Source organism: Anolis sagrei, chromosome 2 (assembly GCF_037176765.1).
Source record: "Anolis sagrei isolate rAnoSag1 chromosome 2, rAnoSag1.mat, whole genome shotgun sequence".
Lineage (NCBI taxonomy): Eukaryota > Metazoa > Chordata > Lepidosauria > Squamata > Dactyloidae > Anolis > Anolis sagrei.
Genome location: NC_090022.1, coordinates 224,533,882 through 224,548,795, shown reverse-complemented (window position 1 = coordinate 224,548,795; position 14,914 = coordinate 224,533,882). Strand labels below are relative to the sequence as shown.

General features: G+C 38.4%; 1 protein-coding gene across 1 annotated transcript in view; it reads left to right on the top strand.

Annotated features, from left to right (window-relative positions):
- The window catches only part of TRPM6 (transient receptor potential cation channel subfamily M member 6), an 89,603-nt gene that overhangs the window by 21,860 nt on the left and 52,829 nt on the right, over positions 1-14,914 (top strand). The window contains exons 6-17 of the mRNA XM_060759690.2: positions 477-690; positions 1,604-1,728; positions 3,012-3,183; positions 3,555-3,729; positions 6,153-6,276; positions 7,687-7,759; positions 7,861-7,961; positions 8,089-8,223; positions 9,552-9,605; positions 9,931-10,071; positions 11,076-11,204; positions 12,554-12,834. Coding sequence (XP_060615673.2) covers positions 477-690; positions 1,604-1,728; positions 3,012-3,183; positions 3,555-3,729; positions 6,153-6,276; positions 7,687-7,759; positions 7,861-7,961; positions 8,089-8,223; positions 9,552-9,605; positions 9,931-10,071; positions 11,076-11,204; positions 12,554-12,834 — 1,724 coding nt within the window. The remainder of the gene's footprint in view (positions 1-476; positions 691-1,603; positions 1,729-3,011; positions 3,184-3,554; positions 3,730-6,152; positions 6,277-7,686; positions 7,760-7,860; positions 7,962-8,088; positions 8,224-9,551; positions 9,606-9,930; positions 10,072-11,075; positions 11,205-12,553; positions 12,835-14,914) is intronic.

Here is a 14,914-nt window from a genome sequence, read left to right as displayed (position 1 = left end):
AGAGTCTTTTCCACACACTCTAGAGAGAGACCTATTCATCATTTAAAAATGGCCCAGGAGGGCAAAGACAGGGCATGCTTATCTCTGGAAGATACCTGTGGGCATTTTGTGTCAAAAACATCTTCCTTTTCCCATAAGGAATGCAATGGAGGTGCAGCCCTCCACGTTCTCCTCCAAGTTAGCTTTCCACAGTTATCCATGGTTGACCTATACATAACCACTGACCAGGGGATGCTGGGGTGGTAGCTTTGGAGATGGAAAATATTTAGACTGTGCCAAAATTAAGTGACACCTGTGACATCACTTAACAAAAAACCATAATGAACAAAATTCGATTCCTGCTTATCTTATTAAACCTGTTATTTGTGTAAAGCAATCTTACATTATGTGAGCTATGACATTTATTTATCAAATGTGCCTCAAACAGAAATATTTATTTTCTCTCTATGTGGATGTATCTTTTAACAATCCTCCAGTACATCAGAGCTTCCTGTGATACAAAATTGGACCAGTTATTGCAGCTCATGGTAAAAGAATGGCAGATGGAATTGCCAAAACTGGTCATTTCTGTTCACGGTGGCATCCAGAACTTCAAACTTCCTGCTAAACTTAAGCAACTTTTTAGCAAAGGTTTAGTCAAAGCTGCTGAGACTACAGGAGCATGGATCCTGACAGAAGGCATCAATGCTGGTACAGTAATGCCATTTTAAAAATGTAGTATCCTAGTAAAATGGAAGGGGAAGCTACCTTATTTTGAACATTGATTTTTGTGTGTGTTAGCATAGATAGGGTATAACTTGTACTTCATTGTTATAACAAGAGTCTTCATTTTAAAGACTAATTTTGGATGCATCTGTTACTTAGTTTGTCATTTGGAAGTGGAATTATGTTCACTAATAGCCCTTGGAACCATATTACCGTATGTGTTACTGGACCCAACTATCCCATTGGGAAGTTTTGGACTTTTAATAATAAGATACTAATGTTTCTGTTCTTTGGGGACAAACCATCTGAAACACCAAATGTCTCTATTTCTGTATGGCAGAGCTGCACATGAATAACAGCTTGCACATCAAATTTTATGATGAAGTTTTTGATTCTGGATCTTGACAGATAGAGTATGTCAGTGTTGTCCAAACAATTTTGTTATCCTGTAGTTGTCAAATCAGTTTTGTTCTCCAGTAACAAATGCACAACGTAAACTATCAGTATACAGGACAGTGTCTTAGAGTCAGTACTAACAATATATCCTCTATATAATGATAGAAGGATGTGTTAATCTTGTTCTCTTTTGTCTATGTAGTTCATAAGCTGGTCAGACAATTGTGAAAGTGTTTCTGTATTACAATTTTTCCAAAGGATGTATATAAAGATAATTGCATCTCAGATCTGACTAAGTCCTTCTGAAAATCCATTTAAATGGAAACATTTCTTCCAACTGTGTTAATGTTGCCAGATTATACCAGTCTTGGTGCTAATTAGTCCTCGGAAGATCACAAATCCTTGGAATGGTTAACCCTGTAAGGATTATTGGCTTTTTTTTGTTATTATCAAATCAATAAAATTTTTATGTAAGACATGTTTCTTGTTGTTATTTGCTAAGGTGTGTCCAAGCATGTGGGAGATGCATTGAAAATCCATGCTTCTCAGTATTTAAGTAAGATCTGCACAGTTGGAATCCCCCCTTGGGGTATAATTGAGAACCAAAGAGATCTCATTGGAAAAGATGTGAGTTAATGAATGTTTTTTGTTTTGTTTTTATTTAAAAACTCCCTTTGACCTGAACCCTATGTCTGTACAGTGATGAACAATCGTTCCATGGGGACAAATGTGCATCCAGGGCAATAAAAAGCTGGCATAATTTGTCATCACATGTATGCATGTCAATAAAACAGTTTATGCATACAATTGCATAAATATATTGACTGGTAATAGTAGAGACAGAAAACAGATTCTTGCATATGTTATTTCATAGTCCGGATGGAATCACACATTTCTATTTATAGATTGGTTGGCGAAAAGGACTGTTATAAGATTGACATGATATTGTTTGCAAGTGTATAAAATGCATGCCTGCTCTAGAGTAATTTTGAGGGGTTTTTTGGGGTGGGGGGTGGGGTGGGGTGGATATATGTGTGAGTAACTATTCCCAGTAAAATGTTGGGAGGAAGGGAGATGAGTTAGAAATACTACTATGCAATTTTCAGAATTGGAACTCTCAATTTACCATTTGTGTTTATTGTGTTGCATGGTTTCAAAAGGCACTTATGATGCATTGTAAAGATAGGTGAACATAAACTGATGTTTTTGATTTAATCTGAATATTCAACATTGATTTTCATGTTAGATCATTCATTTTTTTTAGTAGCAGATACATTTACCTACAGTACTGAGTCCTGCTTTTATCCTTATGGGTTTTAATGCAAGATTTACTCACAAACTCCCTCAAAGTACAGAAAAAGTATTTGCAATCTAGTTTTTACTTAGATACTAACAAGTATTACTGACACTGGTATCCATTGTTACATTTATCCACATCTGACAAAATATGCATTTTCTAGGTCCTCCAGCAGAAATCCTGGGCCAGAAATGCTTCATAGCCAAGCAGTGTACATATCCCCTGTGGATATTGGGGTCATACTGTACTCTAAATATAGTGAGTGTCCTACCCTCTTCCCCAGCCTCTCCTAACCTGGATAGTTGGAGTCCTCCAACACATTTTGCAATATCACCTGACACATTCTGTGCATGAAAACCAATTTCCTTCAGCACAGTTGTTCAGTGTGGTCCCCTTCGTTGTTACTAATGGCAGCAGGCCACTTAGGTGTGCATGACATGGTGTGAGACACGCAGCTCTCTCTCTTCCAACATATGGTTGACATTTCCCATTGACCACTACTGGAGGCAACCGTCTTACATTACCATATGATGACGCCACCCATTTTAAGGACAATCTTAAAGCCAATGCATCATGTCTTGGAGGAGCTGTCTTTAAATTTGATTCTTCTCAGGTAGTCTGCCTGTATCAGACGCTGGGCAACCCTCTAAGCAAGCTGAGTACCCTCAACAGCATGCATTCCCATTTTATACTAGTTGATGATGGCACAGTGGGCAAGTATGGCAATGAGATGAAACTGAGGAGAAATCTGGAAAAGTACCTGTCTCTTCAGAAAATACACACTAGTAAGTAAGGCTTGTTCTCTATTTGTTTTGTAAGATGTTTCTTCCAGACTTCTTTCAGAGGTTGGGGTGGGCTCCTTGACTCTTTAGGTATAATTGAGTTGGATCTCTATCAACCCTAGCCAGCACAGCCAAAAGTGAATGTTGATGGGAATTGCAGTTCCATATGCTTTATCCTTTTTCAGAAGTATAGGAATATGTTCTTGGGATGTCATTTTCCATGTGATTGATGACTGAGGCATGTTATAATCCTGTTTCCCAAACACCTAGAGTATTTCATCTTCTTTTTCATTCCTTTTTTCATTCCCCTGATGCAATAGATTATAATATGTACTAAGGAACTCTATTTGATACTACTGTGCAATTTTGAACAGGAATGGGACAAGGAGTGCCTTTGGTTGGGCTGGTAGTTGAAGGTGGTCCAAACGAGATCTTGACAGTGTGGGAATATGTGAGGGACAAACCTGCCATCCCTGTAGTAGTATATGAGGGAACTGGAAGAGCAGCTGACCTCCTTGCTTTTACCCACAAACACACAGCAGATGTGACGTGAGTACTCTCAAGTTATACATTTGTTTTATTTAATGTCTTCAAAAATTTAGAAAAGTAAATAGGCAAGCTGAGAGAGCATGTATTCAGTACAAGTCTTAAATTGTGCAATATGTCTACCTCACTGAGTATCAAGGGAGTAAGTATCAAGTGAATGCTTCTTTATTGTGGCTTCTCATTCTGAGGGAGGTGAATGGAGTAGTAGGGCCAATTTTTTGCAGATCTTTTAAACCATCTTTTTTGTATTGCTCGTTTTTACCTCCTTGGCTATCTCTTTATAACATATCCCTAATGTTCTTTTTTTAATACAATACAGAATCCAGTACCCTAAGGGTATATGTTCCAAGATGCCCCCAAAGGTAGCTGAAACTATTTCCTCAGTTATGACTGAAGGGTAATGCTGAGCACAGGCATGTAGCCGGGGGGGGGGGGGGGGGGGGGGGGAGGGGGGGCTTCAGCCCCCCCCCCCCCCAAATTCTCAGGGTGGTCTGCGAGAAGGCCTTACTAGTACATTATTTAAACTGTTATGTTTATTCATATCATGATCTGATCACCATTCTCAATATATCCCATATACATGGGGCTATTGTGATAACGATACAAAAGGTTTGCTAGGGTAGATCCTCCGCCCCCCCCCCGCCCCCCGTTTGAATCAAACTTAGCCCCCCCTCCCCGAATCAAACTCAGCATCCCCTGAATCAAAATCCTGGCTATGGGTCTGGCTGAGCATACATTATGCCTGGACAGTTTGGGATCCTCTGGTCATTAACATTTCCTTATTTGTCTTCTCATTTCTCAGGGTGATTCCAAAGAAGCAGCTGAGGTAGCTCATCTAGTATTGAAAGTGTAACAGTTGTGTTGACGTTAAAGTTGTGATCTTGATGGTATTAGAGTGTCTTAGGACCTCTTCAGATATGCCTCTGGAATACCTGTGGATTATGGTGATTCTGACGGTACACGTCCAGGGACGGTACACGTCCAGGGAACTGTCGCCTCACACCCTGCATGGGGTGAAGCGTCCTCAGTTATGAGGACAGGGTAATGTTGAGCCCTCCGCTGAGGGCAATGCAACCACAGGTAGTCTGCCGTGTTGCTACCATCGATGTTTTTTTGATGGTGACTCCAGTTCTGCAGCACTTTTGCCATAGAGCCACCCCAGAAGTACTTCTCTGGTATAAGATGGGAGCTGGCAGGCTTTGTGGCCAAAATTTGCCCCATGTGAAGAGGTCCTTAAGCCACAAAATTCCCAAAAATCTCATATTGTCAGGATCACATTCCAGTAACATTTTCCATACTTCATAATTTAGTTTGGAAATCTTTTCTGGTTAAATTTAGTCCCCATTTAGTTACATTATATTTTCAAGGGTATTATTAACTCATTATTTTTTTCAGCGCGAACTTTAAGATTTTCCAGAGAGGCCCTCCTCTCACTCTCACCACCGTCACAAACACGGTTGGTGGGGATGAGAGAGAGGGCCTTCTCAGTGGTGCCCCCCTGCCTCTGGAACACCTTTCCTAGGGAAATAAGTCAGGCCACATCCCTCTCCTCCTTTCGTAAGAGCTTGAAGACCTGGTGGTTTAAAGAAGCCTTTGAGAACGACTAGTTCTAGCTCAGCCCCAGATATTGTTCAATATGGCCATATCATTTTCTACCACTCATCCAGGTCACTTCCTCCTATTAGGCCCTTGAAATGAACAGCCATAGACTATACCTATTATTGTTGTTGCCTGCTATAGCATTGCCCTTAATTTCCCGGGCCCTCTAGAAATTGCACTAGTCCCGGCCCGGCCTTTTTAAGCTGCCTTGAACAGGCAGGATTATTTTAAATATATATGTGCTATTGTGATTTTTAATGCTTATATTGCTTTGTTAATTTTATGTTTATGTTGTTTACTCTGTATGTATGTATTGATGATGTTACTTGGAAACCGCTCTGAGTCCCCTTGAGGAGATAGAGCGGTATATAAATAAAGTGTTGTTGTTGTTGCTGCTGCTGCTGCTGCTGCTGCTGCTGTACTTCTTTCAGTATTTCAGTGCATGAGGAAAGGAAACTGCAAGTGGCATAAAGAAATACCCTGTTTCATTCACATTTAATTCTACCTGGCTTTTTCTCAGTCTACCAATAAACAACCTCAGCAAGTTGGACTTAGATCTTCCTTTGTCAGCTATGCATATGCCAGCAATAGGAATTAGCAAATAATTGACCCCTGAGCCAATCTAGTTGCTAATCCCTGTTCGATATATTTATTTCTACTTGGGCTGAATTCCCATAATAACTGTAGATATTAGTTCTTTAAGGATGGGATGGAATCTATACTTCAGGTGTGAGTAATTTGTTCAAATGTCTTTTCTGAATGTAGATCAACAACAAGAAGAGCAAGCGATGCAAAGTTATCTTTCTATATATATTTTTCTCTTTCAGGAATCTGAGCCCCCAACTTAAAGAACAGATCTTATTGATGATTCAGAATATGTTCAGTTTTAATCAGAAACAATCTCATCATCTGTTTAAAATTTTAATGGAGTGTATGGAATACAGGGATTCTGTAAGTGTGATGTATGAACAAAATTCATTTCTATTTGATTTAATTCTCTGCAATGCTACTAAATTTTTACTTAAGTTGAGATGTTTATTGACTAAAATTATTATCCTGAAAAAACGATCATAGGGCAAAGTTTATCCGTAATTATCCTTGCTTGCATCATCTTTCTGATAGTTATGTGATTGCATACTTGAAGATAACACAAGGATATTCTTTGGCAGAAGTTTTGGCAGAAGTTATAACTGGGGATGCAGGACCTATATTCTTTGTTTAATGCGTGCAATATATAAGGCAACTTATATATTGGGATTCACTTTCTCATTCCTTATAAGCATGATAAAAACTACCAACTGTACATTGCTCGTATGTAATTGAGTAGTATATTAATTCTTGACTATATGTTTATGTGTAGAACAAAGGGCAGAGTTCTCATAGAAACTTCTCAAACAACTTCATGCCATGAATACATTTTATCTAGGAGCTTTCCTTGCTGTTGGGCAGGACTGATTTCTAGACTGTTTTTGTTTCTGTCTCACAGGTCCAAACCAGAATTTTACCTCTCTGAGATGCTATCCCTCTCAGTGATAGTTCAGATCTATTCACCTATCCCGAGTTACTGGAGAAGAATCCTTTCCTGTTCTTCCATTTAATGTTTAGCAATGAGGGGTGGCCAACTTGTGGTTGTCCAGTTGTTTCTGGACTATAAATCCCATCAGATATAGCCAACATAGCCAATGGTGAGGGGTGAAGGGAGCAGTACTCCAACAACATCTGGAGTGTCACACCACCATTCTTAACCTATGGTTAGTTATGCAATATGACACCCATATCCACAGAACTACTATGCATGGTCTCCTTTATCCACCATGTCACTTATTCACTTAGAGTAGTGGTTCTCAACCTGTGGATCCCCAGTTGTTTTGGTCTTCAACTCCCAGAAATCCTGACTGCAGGCAAACTGGCTGGGATTTCTGGGAGTTGTAGGCCAAAACACCTAGGGACCCACAGGTTGAGAACCACTGAGTTAGGGCCTCCTGTATAAGCTACATCCTCTTCTTGATAGCTTGGTCATTCCTCCCATTGAAAATAATAGGATTACCTTTCATCCAGTTTCTCATATTCATAAGAAATCCAAGAGTTATCCTCACATATGTATTTAAATTCTGTGCTCCCCAATTGTACAGTATTGAATCAACAACATGATATAACTCTGGTGATTATTCTGAGGATGGTTGGACCATCATGTGAAGGAAAAGAATTAACGTATTTTGGCACACTATCAACAATATTTTGGCACGTTATAAATTCATTTATGTGCCAACAATCTTTCTCTAGCCAGAGATAGCTGTCCTTAATTGTCTGTTGCTTTGGCCCCTTCTTTTCCCTTAGCAAGATGTTTTCCTGTTTTGATAGATAACAATATTTGATGCAGAGTCAGAGGAACATCAAGACATTGATCTGGCCATCCTGATTGCACTCTTAAAAGGTAGCTCTACATCATCATTTCTGCACCTTCCTTCTTAGACATATCAACGAATGAAATAGAAATGTACATTTAAAGCTAAAAGAATATTTGCTTGTTTATAGGGACAAATATGTCAGCCCCAGATCAACTAAATCTGGCACTGGCCTGGAACAGACTGGACATTGCTAAGAAGCATATATTGGTTTATGGACAGCACTGGAAGGTGACATTTGGTTTCCATTTTCTGATTGCATATGCTTATAGTTCTGCTTTTTTCATGATTTATTTATTTCTAATTTTGGTCCCCAGCATTTAAAAATGTTTAATGTATTGTGTGCTTTTATTTGAAGGTTGGTTCCTTAGAGCAAGCCATGCTAGATGCTTTGGTAATGGATCGTGTAGAATTTGTGAAGCTGCTAATAGAATATGGTGTGAACCCCCATCGTTTTCTTACCATAGGCCGACTAGAGGAACTGTACAATACAGTGAGTACTTGAATTTCCCTAAATATGTATTTTTAAAAGCAATGTAATCATAGAAAACTAACGTTTAGTCCATTGATTTGATCCAAACATGGCTTTTTGAATGATAAAGAACTGAGATTGCTAAATATTTGAGATTTCCAACTTTTTTCCTCCTTATCATCACAGAGTTTCCCATGGACACAGAAGATGGCTTTTTCAATGGCTGCTGTAAAATTTTGGAATTCCTTCCCATAGGAGGCTCAGTTGGCCTCCTTTTGGCTTTCTTTTTATTTAGTCAGGCCTAACTTAGTATAGCATAAGAGTCTTTTAACTCTTTCTTCCTTTGTAATGTTTTGATGTGTTTTTCAACATCTGCAATTCATCTTGTAATGATTTTTATTTATTTTATTTTATTGATTTCATACATTTGTATTCCTTCCTTCTCACCCCCGGAGCGGGACTCTGGGCGGCCTCACAATGGGTAACCATTAGATGCCCAGACAAAGACAATTATAATAACGATTAAAACAATAGTTAAAATATCGAGTACAAAACATCCAATTAAAATCATGCAAATTCAAGTCATAATCTAGGTCAGTCCAATAAATCATTCTCATTATTATTGCTGTGTCTGCTGCTCGAATGCTTGGTCCCACAACCAAGTTTTAAGTTTTTTTCCCTAAAGGACAGGAGAGAGGGGGCAAATCTGATTTCATTAGGGAGGGTGTTCCATAGCCGAGAGGGCACTACTGAGAAGGCCCTGTCTCTTGTCCCCACCAGCCACGCTAGCAAGGGTGGTAGGATCAAGAGCAGGCCTTCTCCCGATGATCTTAGTCCCTGAGGAGGGTTGTACAGGGAGATATGTTCAGACAAGTAAACTGGGCTGGAACCATTTAAGGCTTTATAGGCCAAGGCCAGCACTTTGATTTGTGCTCCGTAGCAGATCGGCAGCCAGTGAAGTTGATGTAACGGGGGGGGGGGGGGGGGGGGTTGGTGGTGGTGGTATGCTCCCTGTATGCAGATCTGGTGAGAAATCTGGCCGCTGCCCGTTGGGCTAGTTGAAGCTTCCAAATATTTTTGGACCTTCATATCAAATATGCTTCAGCTATACTTGGCTTAAATTTGTTGTAAGCCACCCTGCATCCTGCCTTAGGCAAAAATCAGTATAAAAATGGATGATAGACAGTCAGATGATAAGTAGATGCTTGAACTCTTGGTTAATAGGAAAATGGCAACTAGGCATTAAAATGATGATTCTAAATTATTGCTTCATGTTTAATGAAACATTTTTCTTTTCTTTTATATATTTGCTCCATTGATTATGTCTTATTCTTTCTGAATTATCCTAGAAACAAGGACCAACAAATCTTCTTCTGCGTCACCTTGTTTGTGATGTAAAACAGGTAACTTACAATTCCAAAGAATGTGAAACAATCATTTTGTACTGTCAGCCACTTAAATTTATCATTGCTTACAATTTGCTGTTCTTTGCAACACCATGAAATTCTGATTCAAATGTTTCTTTAGCTATGAACGCAGTACGTATTCTTCTATAAGTCATTTGTTAGACTCCAGGTCTCTGTTTACAACATCAGGATAATAATACACAAATAATTTACAGGCTTGTAAGGATTCCTGAGATATAGGAATGCCTTACTCAATAAAAGACTGTAAGTATGATAAATATTTCCTTATTTGCTGCATAAACTGTCAAAAAATATGTTACAGAGTACACTTCCAGTGGACTACAAAATATCACTGATAGACATCGGGCTGGTAATAGAATATTTGATTGGTGGAGCCTATCAGAGCAGCTATACAAGAAAACATTTCAGAGTCCTGTACAACAGCCTATACAGGAAACACAAGGTAAATTCATATTAGCACAATTTAGTTTTTAGTAAGCTAACAATACCTGAAAAGTGATAATCAGACTACCTCCAGATGAGCATGTGTTGTAAAAACACCAGGGTAAATTTATTCACATTTTAAAAAGGATCCATGTGACAACTTAATATTTTAATAATCGCCCTAGTATTGTTTCTGACTTTTTTTCTTTTTCTGAAAGCCATTGTCATTGTTGTCCTCACCCTCTTTCAAAAATAACAATAGCATAACAGTAACACTTTCTTAACTGCCTCATCCTATGAAGTGAAGCAGGGAACCACAACAGATAACACAATACATAACAACAATTAAACAAGCATATAAAACCAATGCATATTAAAATCCATCCACATACACTATAAAACTCATGATTTAAAAATAGTCTAGATAGGCTTGTCAGAAGAGATAGATGTTTTAAATGTTCAGACAGTATTGCCAGCTGAGGGATATTTTCTGGCAGGTTATTCCACAATCTGGGGGCAGAGAAAATATCTGTAATAGTTAGCCTAGTTTGGGATAGCTGAGATAGATATAACCCAGAGGGTCTGAGTTAATGGGATGGATTTGTAAAGGATATAAGAATAACACAATCTCCACAGAATGCCTTCGTAGCATTTTTGCTCTGTGTGTATTTTAAAAGGGAAACAGTTTTAATATGGATAGTGATTTGCCAATTGCTGGACATCCTATTTAATTATCCGTTCAGCTAACCCCTCTGCTATAATACAAAGAAATATGGTATCACGACTAATGTCCTTATAGCAGGAGTACAAAATAAAGTGAAGAGGAATTTCAACAGTTATAAAAGCACTATAGATTTGAAGATAAAATAAGATTATACTACCATGGCTAGGAAGAAAACTAGGAACCTCTTAATGCGAATGTATCTTAACTTGGATGACATGATGAGGCTGTAACCCTACTGTGGCCTACCTCTAATACATTTCGTTCTTTTTTTTGTTTTCATGAAATTTCTTTGGAACTAGAGAGCTGTCACCAGTTTGGCCCAGAATTTCTCCCTCCACCAGCTTAATCAGATGGGGAGTCGAGCTGGATCTGCTGAAAACACCTTGCATTCCCAGTTCTTCAGAACAGCACAGCCATACAAATATAAAGTATTGTGATTCTTTGTGTATTTATGCCATTTGCTAGAATAGCATTTGATTGGGAAAAATCTTGTTTTGTTAGCCATAGTGTTTAGACGGATTCAATGGTATAATGGTGGAGGGAATTGACTCTGACTCCCAGGCATGCTCTAACCCATGGAGGTATCTAATTGGGATCATCTTTGAGTCCAATTGCAGAGTGCACAGTGAATTTATTTGGGAGGGTAAGTGGCATTTCATGGCTATCTCTGGAGATTGACTACCCTACCAGTAAGAAAGGTGCAGAAATCTTGCTGTTATCTCCTACAAAAATGAACAGCAGGATTCCCAGATTCCCACTCTTTATCTTCCTTTCCTCAGTAAGGATTATGAAAGAGCTGACCGTTCACAGCTACCATTTGCTGAAGCTGACTAAGCCACAAGTTAATACTAAGATGGTGCCTAGAACATACGTTGTCTGTATTTTCCTCTGACTTTCCACATGGAAAGAGGAAAAGGGAATGAAGCCATATTTCCTGAAGCCTGAGAAATTGTACCCAAAAAAATTGGCTGTGTCCTGACAATGTTGGAATTTTGCTTATGCCTTATGAAATCAACCATATGGGGGAAGTGAGTGATTCTCAACTATTATCCTTTATTCCTAGTAAAGTAAGATATTTTTCCCTCAGGTTTTGAGTCAAGGTTGAACCAGATAAACTTATAAAGTATGGATGGTTCCAGGTATTCCCCTTGAAATGGGCCCAAGTCCTTGGTGTCAAAGAAATCAGGCATCCAAGAAAATCCAACAGTAGATGATTACAGACCAGTGGGTTATGTGTAGCATTTGAGATATTTCTGTTACCCTGCTGGAACAATTTTTTCCATTTCCCATAGTCCTATAATTCAGATAAAGTTCTATAGGATGTCATGCTATTCAACATTTTCTTTAGATTCCTTCTTAATTTAAGAATTAAAATATCTTCTTTTTCTGCCCCAAGAAATGAAAATGTTTGCTCAGTTATGAATCTGAAGAAAGTCAGCAGCAAATTTGGATGGAGGCCGGTTGTAATTGTATCCACTGTTAAAATGTCTTGCTCTAGCAACATTGCCTATACTTTCTCATATTCACATAGTACTATAAAATGTATTAGTAATAATTGCATTCTGCACTGGAATTTTTGCAATATCCCCCAAATGTTTCACTGATATTTTATGAAAGTATTGCATTGGAGTTGTTTTTACTGGATTGTATAAATCTGAGTTGTGTTATGGCACACAAATATCACAAAAGCACACAAAATGCAAGATGAATTGATGAATACATGAGTATTAGGTTGCTGCCTAAGGCAATGACCTGGTTTTTATTTATTAACTTATAGGAAAAATCAGCTGTTCTTCAGAAGACCCGGAAGAAGCTAAAAGATGAATTTACTGTCTCTGATGACCAAGAGTCTGTTGGCTTTATTTACCCATATAATGACCTCTTGGTTTGGGCAGTATTGATGAAAAGGCAGAAGATGGCTATGTTCTTCTGGCAACATGGAAAGGAAGCTATGGTTAAAGCAGTGGTAGCTTGCAAACTGTACAGAGCCATGGCCCATGAAGCAAAGGAAAGCAATATGGAAGATGATACATCAGAAGAGCTGAAGAAGTATTCAAAGTAGGGGTTCTCCCTTCACTTGAGATAATAAAGATCTACAGTGATTAGAATGGTTAGACTTTTTTCTCTCCATCAACTAAGATTCTCTATCATTATGGCTGGTGGTCCTTTGGTGCAGAAAGCAATGGACATGACTGATCATCAGTGTAAACTGAAGGTCTTAATTTTACCCTCTGTAGTGAAAAGAAAATTTCACAAGAAACAGTTGGCCAGTACAAAACCATAATACCAAATAATATGATCTTTTTGCATGTGATTCCAGTTTTAACCCTTCTTCAATATTTGTAATTTAGTCATCAGGGCCATTACTCTTTCATTGCATGAACATTTTGATAAAATGATAATATAGTACATCTACCAGGATCAACAAATTACTAAAGTTGTTTCTCTGGTTTCCCCCCCAAACATAATTCTTTACCTTATTGGGTACAGAAAAAAGACAAGGAACCTAAATTAGTCTTTTACCTTATTAGAAATACTTGTATGCTGTCTTTTATGGCTAACAAGAAACAAGGATCTTGTAGGTTTTTCAAGCAAACTTTTGACATAGATTATTTATATTTTATTTGAACTTATCTGTGTGGGTATGCATTTGTTGTTGTTGTTGTTGTTGTTGTTGTTGTTGTGTACCTTGAAATAGTTTCTGACTTATGGTGACCCTATCACAGGGTTTTCTTTGTAAGACATGTTCAGTGGAATATGCTGTTCCAGAGCATGGTGGAGTCTCCTCCTCTGGAGATTTTTAAAGAGAGGCTGAATCGGCATCTGTCAAGCATGCTTTGGTTTTGTATGGCAAAATGGTGTTGGACTGGATGACCCTTGTGGTCTCTTTGAATTCTATGAGGTTTGCCTTCACCTTGCTCTGAGGCTGAGATAGCATGACTGAACTAAGGTCATTAATGAGTTTCTATGGGTGAGTGGGGATTTGAACCGTGGTCTTCAGAGTCACGGTTCAGTGTGCAAACCATTACCCCACACTAGATGGATGGATAGATAGATAGATAGATAGATAGATAGATAGATAGATAGATAGGGCTATGACATCAGATAAAGGCTGAGTTCCTTGCTCTACCATGGAAATCCTCTGGGTGACCTTAGTTGAATCACACACTTTAGAAAACCACATAATAGGTTCACCTTAGAGTCAACATAAGTTTTAATCAACTCGTAGACAGGGAACTTCATCGTATTCTTACTTTCCCTTGATTCTTTGCACTTAAAAGATATTTTAAAGATAGAGTCTCACAGAACTCATAAAATTACGCAGGAGAACTTCCATCATTAGCCCACAAGACTCAGTTACTAAAGTGTTTAGAAACTGTGGTTTTTGGAGTCGGGAAACAATCAACTCCAGAGCTCCCCATAGTGAAAGTGTAGGCATTCTTGTGGGTAGTCTATTAATACTCCTTTCAATGGGTGTGGGTCCCATTGAAAGAAGTGACTCAAAAGGGGTGTTTTGTCTCCTTTAGTGTAAGGGGCTTAAGGTCAGTGTTCCCATGGAACACAGTGTTGCAAAAGGGGTGTCTTGTCTCTTTTAGTGTAGGGCAAATGCAATGGAAAGCACTGTGCCTGGTTTTAAAAAGTGTTGGTATTCTTGAAATGATAGAGCTAGAAGGGGAAAGAAGTGATCCTGTGTGATGGGAGTGAGTAAATTCTACATCTTCTTTAAAGACAGAACACCATGAAACACCACACAAAGAAGATGACCCCCCAAGCATTCCCCTCTTGCGGAATGAAGTATACTGTAACTATTAGGCCTGGGAAATCCATGGTTCTAAATGGTTCTAAAGTACTTACAAAACTAAAGTTCTGGTGGTGAAAATTTCAGAACTCTAACAAAACGTTCAACATTTAATTATTTCATTATTGGCGATTTTTATGACAGAACCAATTAGGAACTGCCATCTATAATGAAATTTTGAGAGTTTTGTTAGAATTTTGAAGTTTTCACCACCAGAACTTTAGTTTTGTAAGTACTTTAGAACCATTTAGAACCATGCATTGCCCAGGCCTAGTAACTATTATCTGTCTGTCTATTTCCTGAGTAAGATGCAAATTGCATTGGCATTCTTCATAAAAC